Source organism: Elephantulus edwardii, unplaced genomic scaffold (assembly GCF_000299155.1).
Source record: "Elephantulus edwardii isolate Elephantulus edwardi_28Jun2011 unplaced genomic scaffold, EleEdw1.0 scaffold00016, whole genome shotgun sequence".
In the NCBI taxonomy this organism is placed as follows: domain Eukaryota; kingdom Metazoa; phylum Chordata; class Mammalia; order Macroscelidea; family Macroscelididae; genus Elephantulus; species Elephantulus edwardii.
In genome coordinates this window covers 19,245,658-19,259,297 of record NW_006399766.1, presented here as the reverse complement: position 1 = coordinate 19,259,297, position 13,640 = coordinate 19,245,658, and the positions used below count along the sequence as shown (strand labels likewise).

Below are 13,640 nucleotides of genomic sequence, written 5' to 3'. Positions count from 1 at the left end.
ATCCCTGCCACACACACATACGGAAGAACCACATGCCCACCACGGAAAGTTGTTGGCAATGCTGTTTCCGGTAACATAACCCAAAATATAGTGGAAAATTTCTATAGCCCAATGATAGTGAAGTAATGGCTTACTATTACCAAGCAATGCCTAGTATTTTATTTGAAGCCATAGACTACACTGTATATTGTCTTTTGAGAAATTTTTGGACTTCTAAAATGACATTTTAATAGAAATAACATTGGGTTACTGTTAATGATCCTTGAGCAAAGTTGAGAGCTCTGGTGGCCTAGTGGTGAGGAGTTGAGCTGCAATCCCACCAGCTGCTCCCTGGGATAAAGATGGGGAATGTCGTCTCCAGAAATTCTCTGCCTCTGAAAACCCTCTGGAGCATCAACTATGAGTCAGTTCCAACGCAAGGGCACATCGTAACAACAAAGCGCAAACTTTATAGTTATCTGTCCCAATAGCTGTGTGAAGGTAGGCATTATTTTCCTTACATTTAGAAATCCAGTTCTCCTAAAGGGAACACTGTTTTGCTTTGCAGTTTTGCTTTATGTAACTTTCTTTGTGTTTTCACTAGATCAATCCCTGGTGAATATCCTGATGCTTTTAAAGACATTCAACTGCTTCTTGGAACACTGGCCAGAAGCACTAACTCATTTCTGTTCAAAGAGGGTAATGATTACACCTAGACACTGTAATGAAAAGTTGCAATGCAGTTTATTTTAATGCTTTGAATTTATGAGAGCAAGGTCTTCATTTTACATCAGAAGTTCACCAATACTGAATTTGGAAAGCACAATCAAGGAAAGACTCCAAATTCTACCGAGACCACACAATTTAGCACAGTGATGTTAAAACAGAAGCAGAAAACTGAAGTGCGCGATAAGAAAGTTCTTAAAAACTTAAGGGGACCCATGACATGAATCTTAGACTGTACACCAGAAGATGTGTAATATGTGTGTGCCTGTGCACATATTTTTCTGGGGAGGTCTTTCATAACTGTAATCAAATTCTAAAGGGACCCCCAATGGCTAAGAAACAGCACACAAGAGAATTCTAATTTCCCTCTATGTTTTCAACAATCATGGAAACTGTGGACCTTGAGAAATTGATTTTGTGCATCAAAGAGTATCTTTTAATGGGAAGAGGTAGAACAGAAAACAAAAGGACACTGTGTAAGAATTGGGTGGGGGAAGAACTTTGAAGTGTCAAGGAACAAATTCTGTTTTAGAGAATTAAGAACACATAAGTGGTAACACAAACCAGAAGCAGGGGGACTCCTAGGGGATTTGCAAATGCTTAGAAAACCCAAATTTTTAATAGGAATAAAGCAAATAGCATGAATTTTAAAAGCCATTTCATTCAAGCCCAATTTTCTGATTCAGTATATTCTCAACTAATTTATCTTTCTGAAAATCAAACTTCAATCAGAATTTTAAAAATATTAATCTGCATGCATTTAACAAATTTGACAAAAGGACAAGTATCCAGTTTATGAGAATTAGAACTATGAACTCATAAAGGAACAATAATTAACACGTATTTAAAATTTAGGACAGGTAGTGATGAAAATATCAGTGATTAATCTGCTGGCATCCTACCACTATGCACCTGTCCATGTGATACTACTAGTAATTACCCTGAAGCAGGAGCGATGCTGACCAAGTTATCTCCCGACAAAGCAAGTCGAAGGGATTAAATCTCCTCCTCCTCCTCATCATCATCACTACTCAGGACAAAGCTGCTGCCTGTGGACAGGGGCCCTTCTTCCTGATGATTCCCCAAATCACCCTGAGCCCCCCTCTCGTAAGGCTCAAACAACTTGTCACAGGAATCCTCCTCAAACAACTTGTCGGAATCTTCTTCTTCAAACAGCTTTTCAACTACATCACCATCTTCTTTTTCATCTGAATCTTCAAATAGTTTTTCCTCGGCTTCATCTTCTTCCTTTTCATCAGCATCTTCAAGCTCCTTTCCGCTTCTTCCATCCTCATTCTCATCTGACTCTTCATCGAATACTTTATCATCGGTGTCCTCCTCCTCCTCTTCCTTTTCGTCTGAATCTTCAGACTCTCTCTCAGAACCTTCCTCCTCCTCAGATTCTTTTTCAGAGCCATCATCTTCAAATTCGGATTTTTCAAAGTCTTCCATTTCTTTCCTGAGAATATTTTCCAACTCCTTCTCTGAGTCATCCTCGTCAGCTTCTTTTTCAAGCCCATTTGCTTCACATGCTTTTCCAGACTCTTCATCGCACTGCTTTTCTGGGGGAGTTTCTTCAGATTCTGAGTTGTCTTCAGATTCTTTCTTTGAGTCACCCTCGTCTTCAGAATGCTTTTCAGGGCTATCTTCTTTAGACTCTTTCTCAAGGCTGCTCTCTTCTTCACTATCTTTTTTCAGTTTCTTCTTGCTCCGCTCTCTTTTGGAGCCACTGTCTTCAGGCTCTTTTCTGGGACTGCCTTCTGCAGTGTCCCCAGCAGGGCAGCCTGGTTTGGACTCTTTGTTGGGGCAGCCTTCTTCACATTTTTCAGTGGAGTCACCTTCGTAAGCACCTTTTCCAGAAGCTTCTTCTTCACATTCTCTGTCTGCAGGTTTTTCAGCCTTCTTTTCCTCCACATGTGCTTCAGATGCCACTGACACTGTGGCTTCTGGAGCATTCATCTGAGATGTGCCTGCACGTTCTGAAAAATGCCTCTCTCTAGAAGGCCCTGCTCTTTCTGGAACACCGGGCTGATTTGAAACCCGAGGCCCTCTGCTGCCTTCAGGTGCATTGAGGAAAGCCTCCCATCCTCTCAGCCTTTCTTCTCTCTCTCTTGTGGTCTCCTCCACCTGTGTGTAAATGAACACAGCCATTAAAATAAGTTGCATGCAAAAAGAAGTTAACATTTTCTAAGCATTTATAATATTGTGTGGCTAATGTCCTAATTTTATTAGGCATCTCTTCCTATTGTTGTGTCTGCCTTTTAGTCCCTTGTGACTCACAGTGACCCTAAATACAGCAGCTCTGAACCCTGCTCTATCCTGAGTGAACCTTGTTGTCTCTGACATACTTTCTCCCAATCTCCCCCCCAAGCCCATCACTGTGTGTTGATCCATTTCATGAAGAGTCTTCCTCCCATATGCTGTCCCTCCACCCTCCCAAGAATGATGTTCCTCTCTAAGGACTGGTTCCTCCTGGCAACATGCCCTAAGTATGTCAGACTTAGCTTTATGTTTCTTGGAAATAATAAAAAATTTTTAAAATATTCACTTAAAATTTTTTTTAAATAAAAAACAATTTGTAATCTTTAGCTTTCAAATCTTTACATCTTGATTTACTAGCATAGACTTCACATAAAGACCATTTTAAAAACAAAAGTACCACGGAACTGCAGAAATATTTCCTTTCTCAGAAAGTTAACATTTGTACTTTGACCCTTATAACAGAGAAAGGAAGACAAAAACGGTTTGATTCAATATAGTAATTTATGCAAGCCTCAAAATTTCAGAGTTATAAATTGAAATAAAGACTCAGTCTTCTTTCGAAATACAGGGTGTTATTTAAGATAGGTATCATGACATTACACAGATTAAAGTGAACTAAAAACTGTGAAAGGCTGTTAGGTGATGAAAAAAAAATAATAATAATTATTATTCATATGCCTTCGCAGTTCTAAACTTTACCTGATAATCTGTTGTGCCATCCCATGCTTCAGCAGTGATTTGACGGCCACCAAACCACCTCCCGTCGAGGGTCTGAATGCAACAATCTGCTTCCTCTGGATCCCTGAAGGACACAGAGGCCACCCCATCTGGATGTCTCTAGACAGACAGGGAGAAGGAAAATGAGGGAATAAATGAAAAGGTTACGAAGAAAACACATATTTGATACAAAAGAGAAATTATAGTCTTTTACTGATAACTTGAGCTGAATAATTTTGTGTATGAAGTCTTTCCTCCTTTCTACCCTAGCATCAACATATGGCTAGCTGCTTCTTTAGCTTCATCTTGTTCAGCAAAAAGTAAACACGACACCTCTGGAAATACTTCTGCTGATAATCCTGTCTGAGAGGTGACACAGCATGACTGCCAACTGTGTTCTCTGAAGTCAGACAGTCTTGGAATTAAATCCCGGCTCTGATACTTCCAGCTGAAAGACATTAGGCAAAGTGTTCAATCTTTTCGGTGTCTCATTTGTAAAATAGCACCTACCTACATAATCAGGCTGCTAAAAGAAAGATTAGCAGTTCAAATCCACCAGCCACTCAGCGGGAAAAGATAGGCAGTCTCCTCCCATAATGATTTACAGTCGCAGAAGCCATGAGCTGGAATGGACTCCAGGGTAGTTGGTTTGGTGTTTACCTCCAAGGCTTGTGAGGCTTAAGTGAGGTAACAGGTCAAACAGCTTACAGCACGTAGCCGGTACACGTGGGTCTCTCCATGATTACATGTCAATGCGATAGGTAAAAAAGAGTGGAAAGGAGGATACACAGAATATTTCTCCTAATCTTCAATTCACAAAAGAGGAGAAAACATGTGCAAATAGGAAACAATGAAGCCTTATGTGTAATACTTGTCCTTTCTTCTACCTGAACAAGTACTCTACAACAATGATGAAGGAAAATCCATCAAGGTAGAGCAAGTCTATCCTGACCATCTAGTTATTACAAACAGGTGATGACCACTAGCCAGGAGATCTCCTAGAGAAAAACATTAAGATTTGGGAACACACTAATGAATGCTTGACAACTTGTTAAACCAATGACAGCTTTTGTCATTTTCTGATTTAATTGTCTAAACCATGAACTTACATCAAAGAGAATGATCCTCTTAATTTGGCCAAACTTTGAACACTCTACTCGAAGGTCGTCTCTGATTTCATTTAACACCAATGGATCATCCTGCAAAAAAAATCCACATGATTTAAAGGGATTTGCCCCTACCTTTAAGTACAAATCCCAGGTCTCAATTTGCTTGCTTTGATAAACTGACACGTGTAAAAAGGCATCACTTAAAGTTATACCTTCCAGTTATCTATGGTCAACTGATATTTGACAAGAAAATAAAACCTATCAAATGGGGAAATGACAACCTCATCAACAAATGGTGCTGGCAAAACGGGACTGCTACCTGCAGAAAGCAGAAACAGGATCCATATCTCACTCCAGACACAAAAATCAACTCAAGGTGGATAAGAAAACTGGGAGTAAAGCCCAAAACCATAAAGCTCATCACAGACAACCTGGGACCAAGCTTACACAGTCTAGTCTATGGTATAAAGAGACTCCTAAATACAGCCAGAAATGCACAGTCTGGAGAGGATAAATTTGATGAATGAGACCTTTTAAAGATTAAATCCCTGTGCACATCAAAACCTTTTCCCAACAGGGTGAAAAGAAAACCTATTGACTAGGCAAAAACATCTGGCTATGCCATTTCAGACAAGGGTCTCATATCAAAAGTTTATAGAATTCAACAGGGTCTCCACAAGAAAAACAGGTTAACACAATTACAAAATGGACAAATGACATGGAGGAAGACATTCCAATGGCCAACAGACACAAAATCACTGACAATAAGAGAGATGCAAATCAAAACCACAAAGAGATACCATCTCACTCTAGTAGCAGTGGCAAAGTTTAACAGGACAGCAAGTAGTAAATGTTAGAGAAGATGTGATGAAATAGAAAGTGTTAGACATTGTTGGTGGGATTGTACAATGATATAACCAGTCAGGAAGGCAGTTCGGTGTTTCTTCAAAATGCTGAACATAGAATTCCATATGACCCAGCTTGGATTCCACTGCTTGGAATATAGGAGAACTGAGACACAAACGGAAACTTGTACACCAATGTTCACAGCAGCGTTATTCACCATCGCAGTAACATGGAAACAGTCCGAATATCCAACCACAACTGAATGGATTGAGAAATTATGGTACATTCACGTGATGGAATATTATGCAACACTCAGGAGCAAAGAGTTAGTAAATTACTACTTAACTTGGAAGGCACTGGAAATCATTATACTAAATGAGCTAACTCAGTCCCATAATGACAAATACTGTATAAGACCATTATTGTAGAACGAGTATGAGGATCCAAGAGGGGGAGGGGAGGAGAAGGGGACGGATTTGATGGGTGGAGGGTGAAAGAAATGGGAAAGATCCAGTATGAAAAACAATGTATATGAAATAAAGTAATATAAAATAAAAAAAGGGAAAAAAATATAAAGTTAGTCATACTTGTCTGCAATGTATAACATTAAAATTTTTTTCTTCACTATCAAATTATTGATACTGTGTGGGCTGCTGCTAATACTACACGCCCACTCTGCTTTATCACTACTCCTCTGTCACTTACCTGTACTGTGGTGGCTAGCACATTGTTGTGACACTAGCAGCTATGTTACCGGTATAAATCACCAATAGGGACACTCATGATGGACAGTTTTCAGCGGAGCTTCCCTACTAAGAAGCAGGATTGGCCATCCACTCCTGAAGTAACAGGTCTTTGGACAATGGAATTCTATGGACAATTCTAAGGGCAGCGTTGAGTTCTAATTGGATATATGCTAATTGGCAAATACATTTGTCTTGGCTTTAAAATATACAACAAAAATGGGGGAAAATAATTTTAGCCTTACTCAAAATCACGCATACATTCAACTATTATAAAGCATCTTAAAAACCCCACAAACAAAAAAACCCACAATACATTCTGGGATACAAACCACAATAAACACTTGCTGTAAGTTAAATGTATACTTTTGAATATGTTTAACAGTTATGCATAAAAATCTACATAAAAATAATACCAAAAGGGAAAAGTGCTACCCTTAGAACACAAATATTAGTCACAAGTAACCATGAACAGGTGACTTTTATATAAAATTTAGTTTCTAAGATGCATTAGAAGTAACTCCCTATTTAATACAGGAAAATGTACTTGGTTGGTACAGAATACTATCATGTGTTATTACTAGATAATGATTTCTGTTCATTTACCACAGATTCCCTGTAGAGTCTGGCTTGGTATTTGGCAGAATTCATTATTTTTTAAGTCTAATTATCTTTCTAAAAGCCTAATATAAAATGGTTAGCCTAGAAGGCCATCAGGTCCCCATGTAATTCCAGCCAAATAAGGGAGTTTTGTTGTACTTTCCCCATGTTATTTAATTTTTGATTCCCATCTGTGGATATATAACCAAACTCAGGTCGGGTGGTTTTATGGAGATAATAATTATAGACAATATTATATAATTAATTTTACATAATAGATGACAATCTTGTGAGAAAATATGTTTAAACATTATAAATGATTTCACTTCATAATATAAAAGTTTTACAGTTAATAGTCATGTTAACTTTGGGTGCAATTCTTTAGTAGTTTTAGCTTTAGTTATAAATAACTGGATCTTTCTGCTGACAACCTAGGTTGTATGAGTTATGCTTAAAAGCAGATTTACCTGCCACACTATGTTAGAATGTGTCCTTCAAACATTTCCTCCTGTAACTTCTCAACTGTACTAAGTTAATATTTCTTGAAGTCTAACTCTGTGCTAAGAGATCTTAAATAGGATTTTAAATACAGTTTTAATTTTTTATAAGCTGGTGAATTTTAAAGAGAGGAGGTTTTTTTTGCCACCAAATATTTTGGATCATGCAGAGAATATATACTGCACTGTAGTAATTTTTATGATGTGACAGATGTGAATGTAAATCACTGCTTGACTATGTTAGTAAAGTTGTTTAACTATAAAAAAGAAATGAAATGGAATGCATGAAGATTGACATTCTAGGGTAAAAGAGACTGGTACTGGTCATTTTTAATTAGACAATCACATGATCTTCTATGCCAGAAATGACGACAAACTGAAATGATGTGACATTTATCATCACAACCAGCATTTCAAGATCTATCATGAAGTACAAAGCTGTGAGTGATAGGACACTATGCATACACATACAAGAACGCCTGTTATTATAAACATTATTCAAATATATGCATCAAGATAAAACTAGCAATAAAGAAACTGAGGATGTCTACTAACTTTGCAGCCTGAAGTTTACTGAACATGCATCAGGATGCATTAATAATAATCAGTGACTTGAATAAAAAAATTGGAAACAGAAGAGGACTGGTAGAAAATATGGTCTTGGTTACAGAAACAAGGCTAGAGATTTAAAGAAAGAATTTTGTACAATCAAATGCTTTATTGATTACAAAGAATTTTTTTATTATACAAAAACCTAAACAGGGAATAGATACAACCCTGGACATGCTAGACAGTCAATGCCAACAAATATGGAAGACAACTGGCCAAATGACTGGAAGAGACCTTGATTTTTGTTCCCTTTTGCAAGAAGGATTCTAAGATGATTTTTTTTACGTTTCCAAGACTGTATTTTAATTCACAGGGTTGCTGTCTCCATCATGTAACAATAGAATCACTCACTCAGGAGCTGTTGTTTACAACACGGAAGATACATGCTTAGTGCTATCCCAAAATGATGAGCATAGTATGGACACTCTGGTGCTGTGGTGGGCTTGGCTTCAGGTGGACCCCCTACCAGCACACAGCAAAAGGACTGAAAATTTCCTATGGAAATTAGCAAACAAGCACTTCTGCAAGCCCCTATTCAGGAAAAGGTTCATAAAAAGTTACATTACATTTCAACTATAAATAAAAAGAAATTAATTTCTACTGAAGTGAATGTAAAGACTTTCTATGAGACAATTCAACTCATCTACTTTTCTCACAGGGAGCTCTGATGGCCTAGTGGTTAAGGAGTTGCATTATCAACACAAAGGCAGGCAGTTTGAATCCACCAGCTGCTCTGAGGGTGAAAGAGCAACCTCCTGTGTGATTTATTGCTTCAGAAAACCCCACTGGAGGGTCAGGTACCTCCCGTATGATTTACTGCCTCGGAAAACCTGCTGGAGGGACAGCTATGTCCCACGTGATTTACTGCCTCAGAAAACTCACTGGAGGGTCAACTACCTCCCATGTGATGAACTGCCTTGGAAAACCCGCTGGAGGGACAGCTAGGAGTCAGTCTGGATTCTACTGACAAAGTGACTGCAGCCCTGGGTTCAAGTGTGTCAGAGATGATAAGGATGGCACAGGATAGGACAGAGTTCAATAGGGTTGTTGTTCATAGGATCACTATGAGTAGTCCTCAACTTGACGGCACCTATTTTACCTCATAGCATTTTGTCTCGCACATGCCAACTAAAGGAAAATGGCTAAGAACAACATAAAAGAAGCTTTCTCCTCATCCAACAGAGTTCTTGCCAAGAAGATAACAGTTACTGAAAAAAAAAATAAACAAAAAATTCTAAAATCCTACTCATTTGCATAAATCTGCGATTACCAAAACTGCAGCCGGCAGGGCTCTGGACTTCCTCCCACCCACCGAGTCTAACTTTGGAGAAGATGACTTTTTAAAAGGAATAAGAATTACCAGACAAGAGAGGAATGGGGTCTTCGGTCAAAATCACATGGTGAGGTCCATGTGTGAAGTTGTGTTGGGTTTTTTTTTTTTTAAAAAAAAAGGTATTTGCTATGAATAAATCATTGAATGTACAAAATTCAATTATTTTACATCCAGTCTCATTTCCGTCACCAATCCTTTACTGAATATAGTAGCCACTGAATACGGTAGCCATTCTAATTAACATTTAAATAATTACATGTGGCTAGAGGATATACTATATTAGACAACACATTTTGAGGTCCATGTCACAAGAATATGGAATAAATAGCAAAAGTGTGTCTAGTCCATACTGATAACAGGTTCTTAATTAGCTAATAAGACCAAGTGAGAATAGCCCAATGGGTAAATAGGTACAGTACAACCAATGATTTATTTGGTTGTAAATTCTCAAACTTTTAATGCGACAAAGTGTACCCTCCCATCCTTTGTGGCCTAACTGGGGGTGAGAGGAAGAGAGAAATCCAGAGAATTTTTATTCATTTGTAAAGATGCTAAAGGGAAAATGTTTTATCCATTGGGTGAATGAAAGAGACTGTGGTTTATGATTAACGGGGGTTTCATTCAAGCATTTGTTTTCTTCATAAAAATACTGACAGTCTGAAGGCCTACTATATGCCAACTAAAATTCCAAGCACTGGAAATGTACCTGTGATCAAGGGGAACAAAGATCATTTATAAACCTGGAATTGGATATCATGTCTATTTTTTCTCATAATACAAACTGCTCTCACTAAATTCTAGAATCCAGAAAGGAAATAAAAATTTGTTTTTCTACTAATGATCTTAGCAGTCTATGTCAAGACAGAGATAAATACAGGGCAGAATACAATTAACTTAAAGGAAATTAATGTCCTTTAAGCCTTTCTATCAGCTCTTCTTCCTTTATTGACTGTTCTAGAGATTCTTCACATAGACATTAATTATCACAAACCCTATTAAGATGTGACTGTGGACTGTTAAAAGCCATGTCCAAAAAGCTACACTGAATAAGTAAACATCAGGGGCTGTATTTCATTAAGCTAAGGGTTTTTAAAGTTGTTAGACTGTTTAATATTATTAACTTTTATTTAAATTTTTTATTTGAGTGTAAGTTTGCAGAGGACTGGTCTTTAGTACAACCATTCATACATATTTTATTTGGGACTTTTATTGTGGGACCATTTATTTATTTGATTCAAAGTTTAAAAATCATCCTGATGTTTCATCCAGTCATTAACATTTTGTTTGATAACATCAGTTACAACTGGCTAACGTAGTTTATTAGTTATAATGTCTAATCAACCCCTTATTGTATATTGCCTTTTCCTTAATTCAGCTTACCTATTTATTCCTTTTAATTCCCCTCTCGGCCTCCCTTCCCAACTCTGTGAACCCTCCAAGACTGAGTCTATCTGTGTGTAAATCTTTCCTTAGCGTTATATGAATGGTTTTATAGTTGTTCTTTTGTGACTGACATACTGCTTAGCATTATTTGTTCCAGATTCACACATGTTGTGTAGTATTTCACAAATTGTCGATCATTATAAAGTGATGCATAATACTTAAGCTAAGGATTTTAAAGGATCAAACTGCTACAGTTCAGTTTTCATTTGTAAGTGTAAAATTTGTGCTGGCCACCAAAACTGGCCCAGGCTTAAAATCCATAAGCAACTCCCATGAGTCTTTTAATGATGATACTGAAAAAATTCTTTCCCATGCCAGACAGGTACTATTGGTGGGGGGGGGGGTGTCGCAGTATGGACAGTAAACAGTTTTATCTGGGATATTAAGAATAAGAATACACAGTGGTCACATTCTCTATGAGAGAATGTGACATGGGGAAGATGAGATGAGGCAAGCTCTGGCTCCCTTGAAAGGAAGGACCTCAGTGTTTCTACTGGTAAGAACACAGATTCCTACCTCAAAATCTTCAGGATGAAACATGTTTTTGAGGATGACGACTCTCTCGTGGCGCATTCTTGATGGGCCAGCTTTCCTCTCAGGTCTCCAATCCAATTGCCTAATGTGAAAAAAGGTGAGATGAAACTGACTTTTGTTTCAGTATAGGTTCAGCTGCTGGTCAAAATGTTAGTGGTTCAAAATACAAGCTACCCCACGAGAGAAAGATAAGGCAGGCTGCTTCAGTAGAGATTTAAAGCCTAGGAAACTTTACGAGTCAGAATTATGGCTGCGAGTGGTGATGGCAATTGGAGAAAGAGAAAAAAAAAAGTTTCCAATATAATCTTTATTGGGTATTTAATGATAATGGGCTCAGGGCCCAGGATCTGAAATTCCCAGAATATATTGTTTTCAGAGCAACTGCGATCTAATTGTAACTATTCCAATGAGACACCCGATCATTACTTTACTTGGCATTACTAGCTATCTAGATAGGTTTAGATATCTAGATATAATAAAATACACTTGGAGACTAAAACATTTTTTTGAATATATTGAGTTTTAGGCAATTTATACAGTTATAAAGAAGCACACTGAAATAAATGTGAAATATGAACACTTTTTTTGTATTTATTTTAAGTACTCGCACAAAACCTTGAGGGGGCATCATACCATCTTACTAATAGTTTAGGGACAGTGTAGAAGTATCATTCATTAGAATGCATCCTGATCATCAAAGTACTTGCCATTTTGGGTAATTTCTTAAAACTAACTCATAAAATTTATCACAAATCTATTAATAATTTAAATGAGTATATAAACCATATAGGCCAAACTCATCCTTTCTAATATCTAACTTCTACTAACAAACTTGTATGCCAAAATTTTGCTCTTAATGCAGTTTATTTCAATGTACATTGAAAAGAAACTAATGATGAATCTATGTACAAAACTAAACTTTGTGTTTTAAGCTGATTTCCCTGATGTAAAACAAAGAGCATTTTCCAAAGAGCTATCATCTCTTAAATCCCTGTTTCTGTAAAAATCGCCATATAAAATAGAAACCACCAACACTGCCAAGTCACCCTATTGTATGTGTTACCAAACCCACCAATTATCAAATAAAATTCTCTCAGAATAATTTATAGGCACATCTGAAAAGGCAAAATTTGGTGGCTGTTACCAGAAATATATTCCAGGACACTCATATGGAACTTTTCAAAGAAGAAAAGCAAATTACATACTTCTGTTGCATAGACAGCTTCTTCTTGTAGTCTTTGCACTTCTTCTTCTTCTTTGAGGCATCATATTCCCCTTTCAGTTGAAACTGTGCCACCTCGACATGTAATTTGTAGCCTCTAATTTCATCTTCATCCAAGAGTTTTAATGCAAGATCCACAGATTCTCTCTTTATAAAGGTAAAAAAAGAAAATATAGTCAATAAGTTACACCCTAAAATGAAACTTCAGGGGTCTCTTAAGATGACTCTGGACCACATACAGGAGAGTTTTGGTGGCCAGGTAGTAAGGAGCTGCATTGCCAAATCAAAGGTATGTGAATCAAATTCAGCAGCTGCTCCATGGGAGAAAGATGGGTAATCTCCTGTGCAATTTATAGCCTCTGAAAACCAGCTGGAGGGTGAGCTAGGAGTAGATGCTAACTCAACATTATATAACAACAAAAACAACAACATGACTATATACACAAAGAAGATTCAAATACAATTACCTACTTGAGATAAAGAATTCTCAAAAGACAATCAAAGCTCCTGCATTTGAGACAGAGTTGTTGTTCCCAACCAACTATATGAATTTGGGCAAGGCCCTCAAGGTCTCTTAAGCCCTGACTTTCCCACGGACAAAATGGAAAAAGTCATGTTTTCATCACCAGGTTCCTCAGAGAATTGAACAGAATAATGCAGGTACTGACTGGTAGATGGGCAGGTGTTCAACAAAATAAGCTATTATCAGAAAAGAAACTTTACCTCTTCACCCTCAGTTTCCCATCTGCTGGATGAGGCAAATGGGCCTGCATGATGTCTAAGGGCCATTCTAGTCTAAAAACTATTAATACCCTTAACTTTAAAAATTATGTGACTCTGAGAAAAACTGGATGAACTGTGTATACTGCACTGAAACAGATGAGGGAATGAATAATTTAAAAGCGATGTATGATAGGGTATTATTGTTATCACAAGAGTCCACAATTAAGGTTGCATAGTGGAATGTACTTGGGGCGGTGGGAGGGGTGCGGGGGGATTGTGTACCAGGGAGGGAGTCTT

The 13,640-nt window shown here is 37.6% G+C and overlaps 1 protein-coding gene across 1 annotated transcript in view; it reads right to left on the bottom strand.

Annotated features, from left to right (window-relative positions):
• Positions 1-1,701: 1,701 nt before the first annotated feature.
• Positions 1,702-13,640, bottom strand: part of HTATSF1 (HIV-1 Tat specific factor 1) — an 18,399-nt gene continuing 6,460 nt past the window's right edge. Inside the window, exons 5-9 of the mRNA XM_006881893.1 lie at positions 12,604-12,767; positions 11,381-11,480; positions 4,794-4,883; positions 3,667-3,804; positions 1,702-2,832 (exon numbers count right to left, since the gene is read on the bottom strand). Coding sequence (XP_006881955.1) covers positions 1,702-2,832; positions 3,667-3,804; positions 4,794-4,883; positions 11,381-11,480; positions 12,604-12,767 — 1,623 coding nt within the window. The remainder of the gene's footprint in view (positions 2,833-3,666; positions 3,805-4,793; positions 4,884-11,380; positions 11,481-12,603; positions 12,768-13,640) is intronic.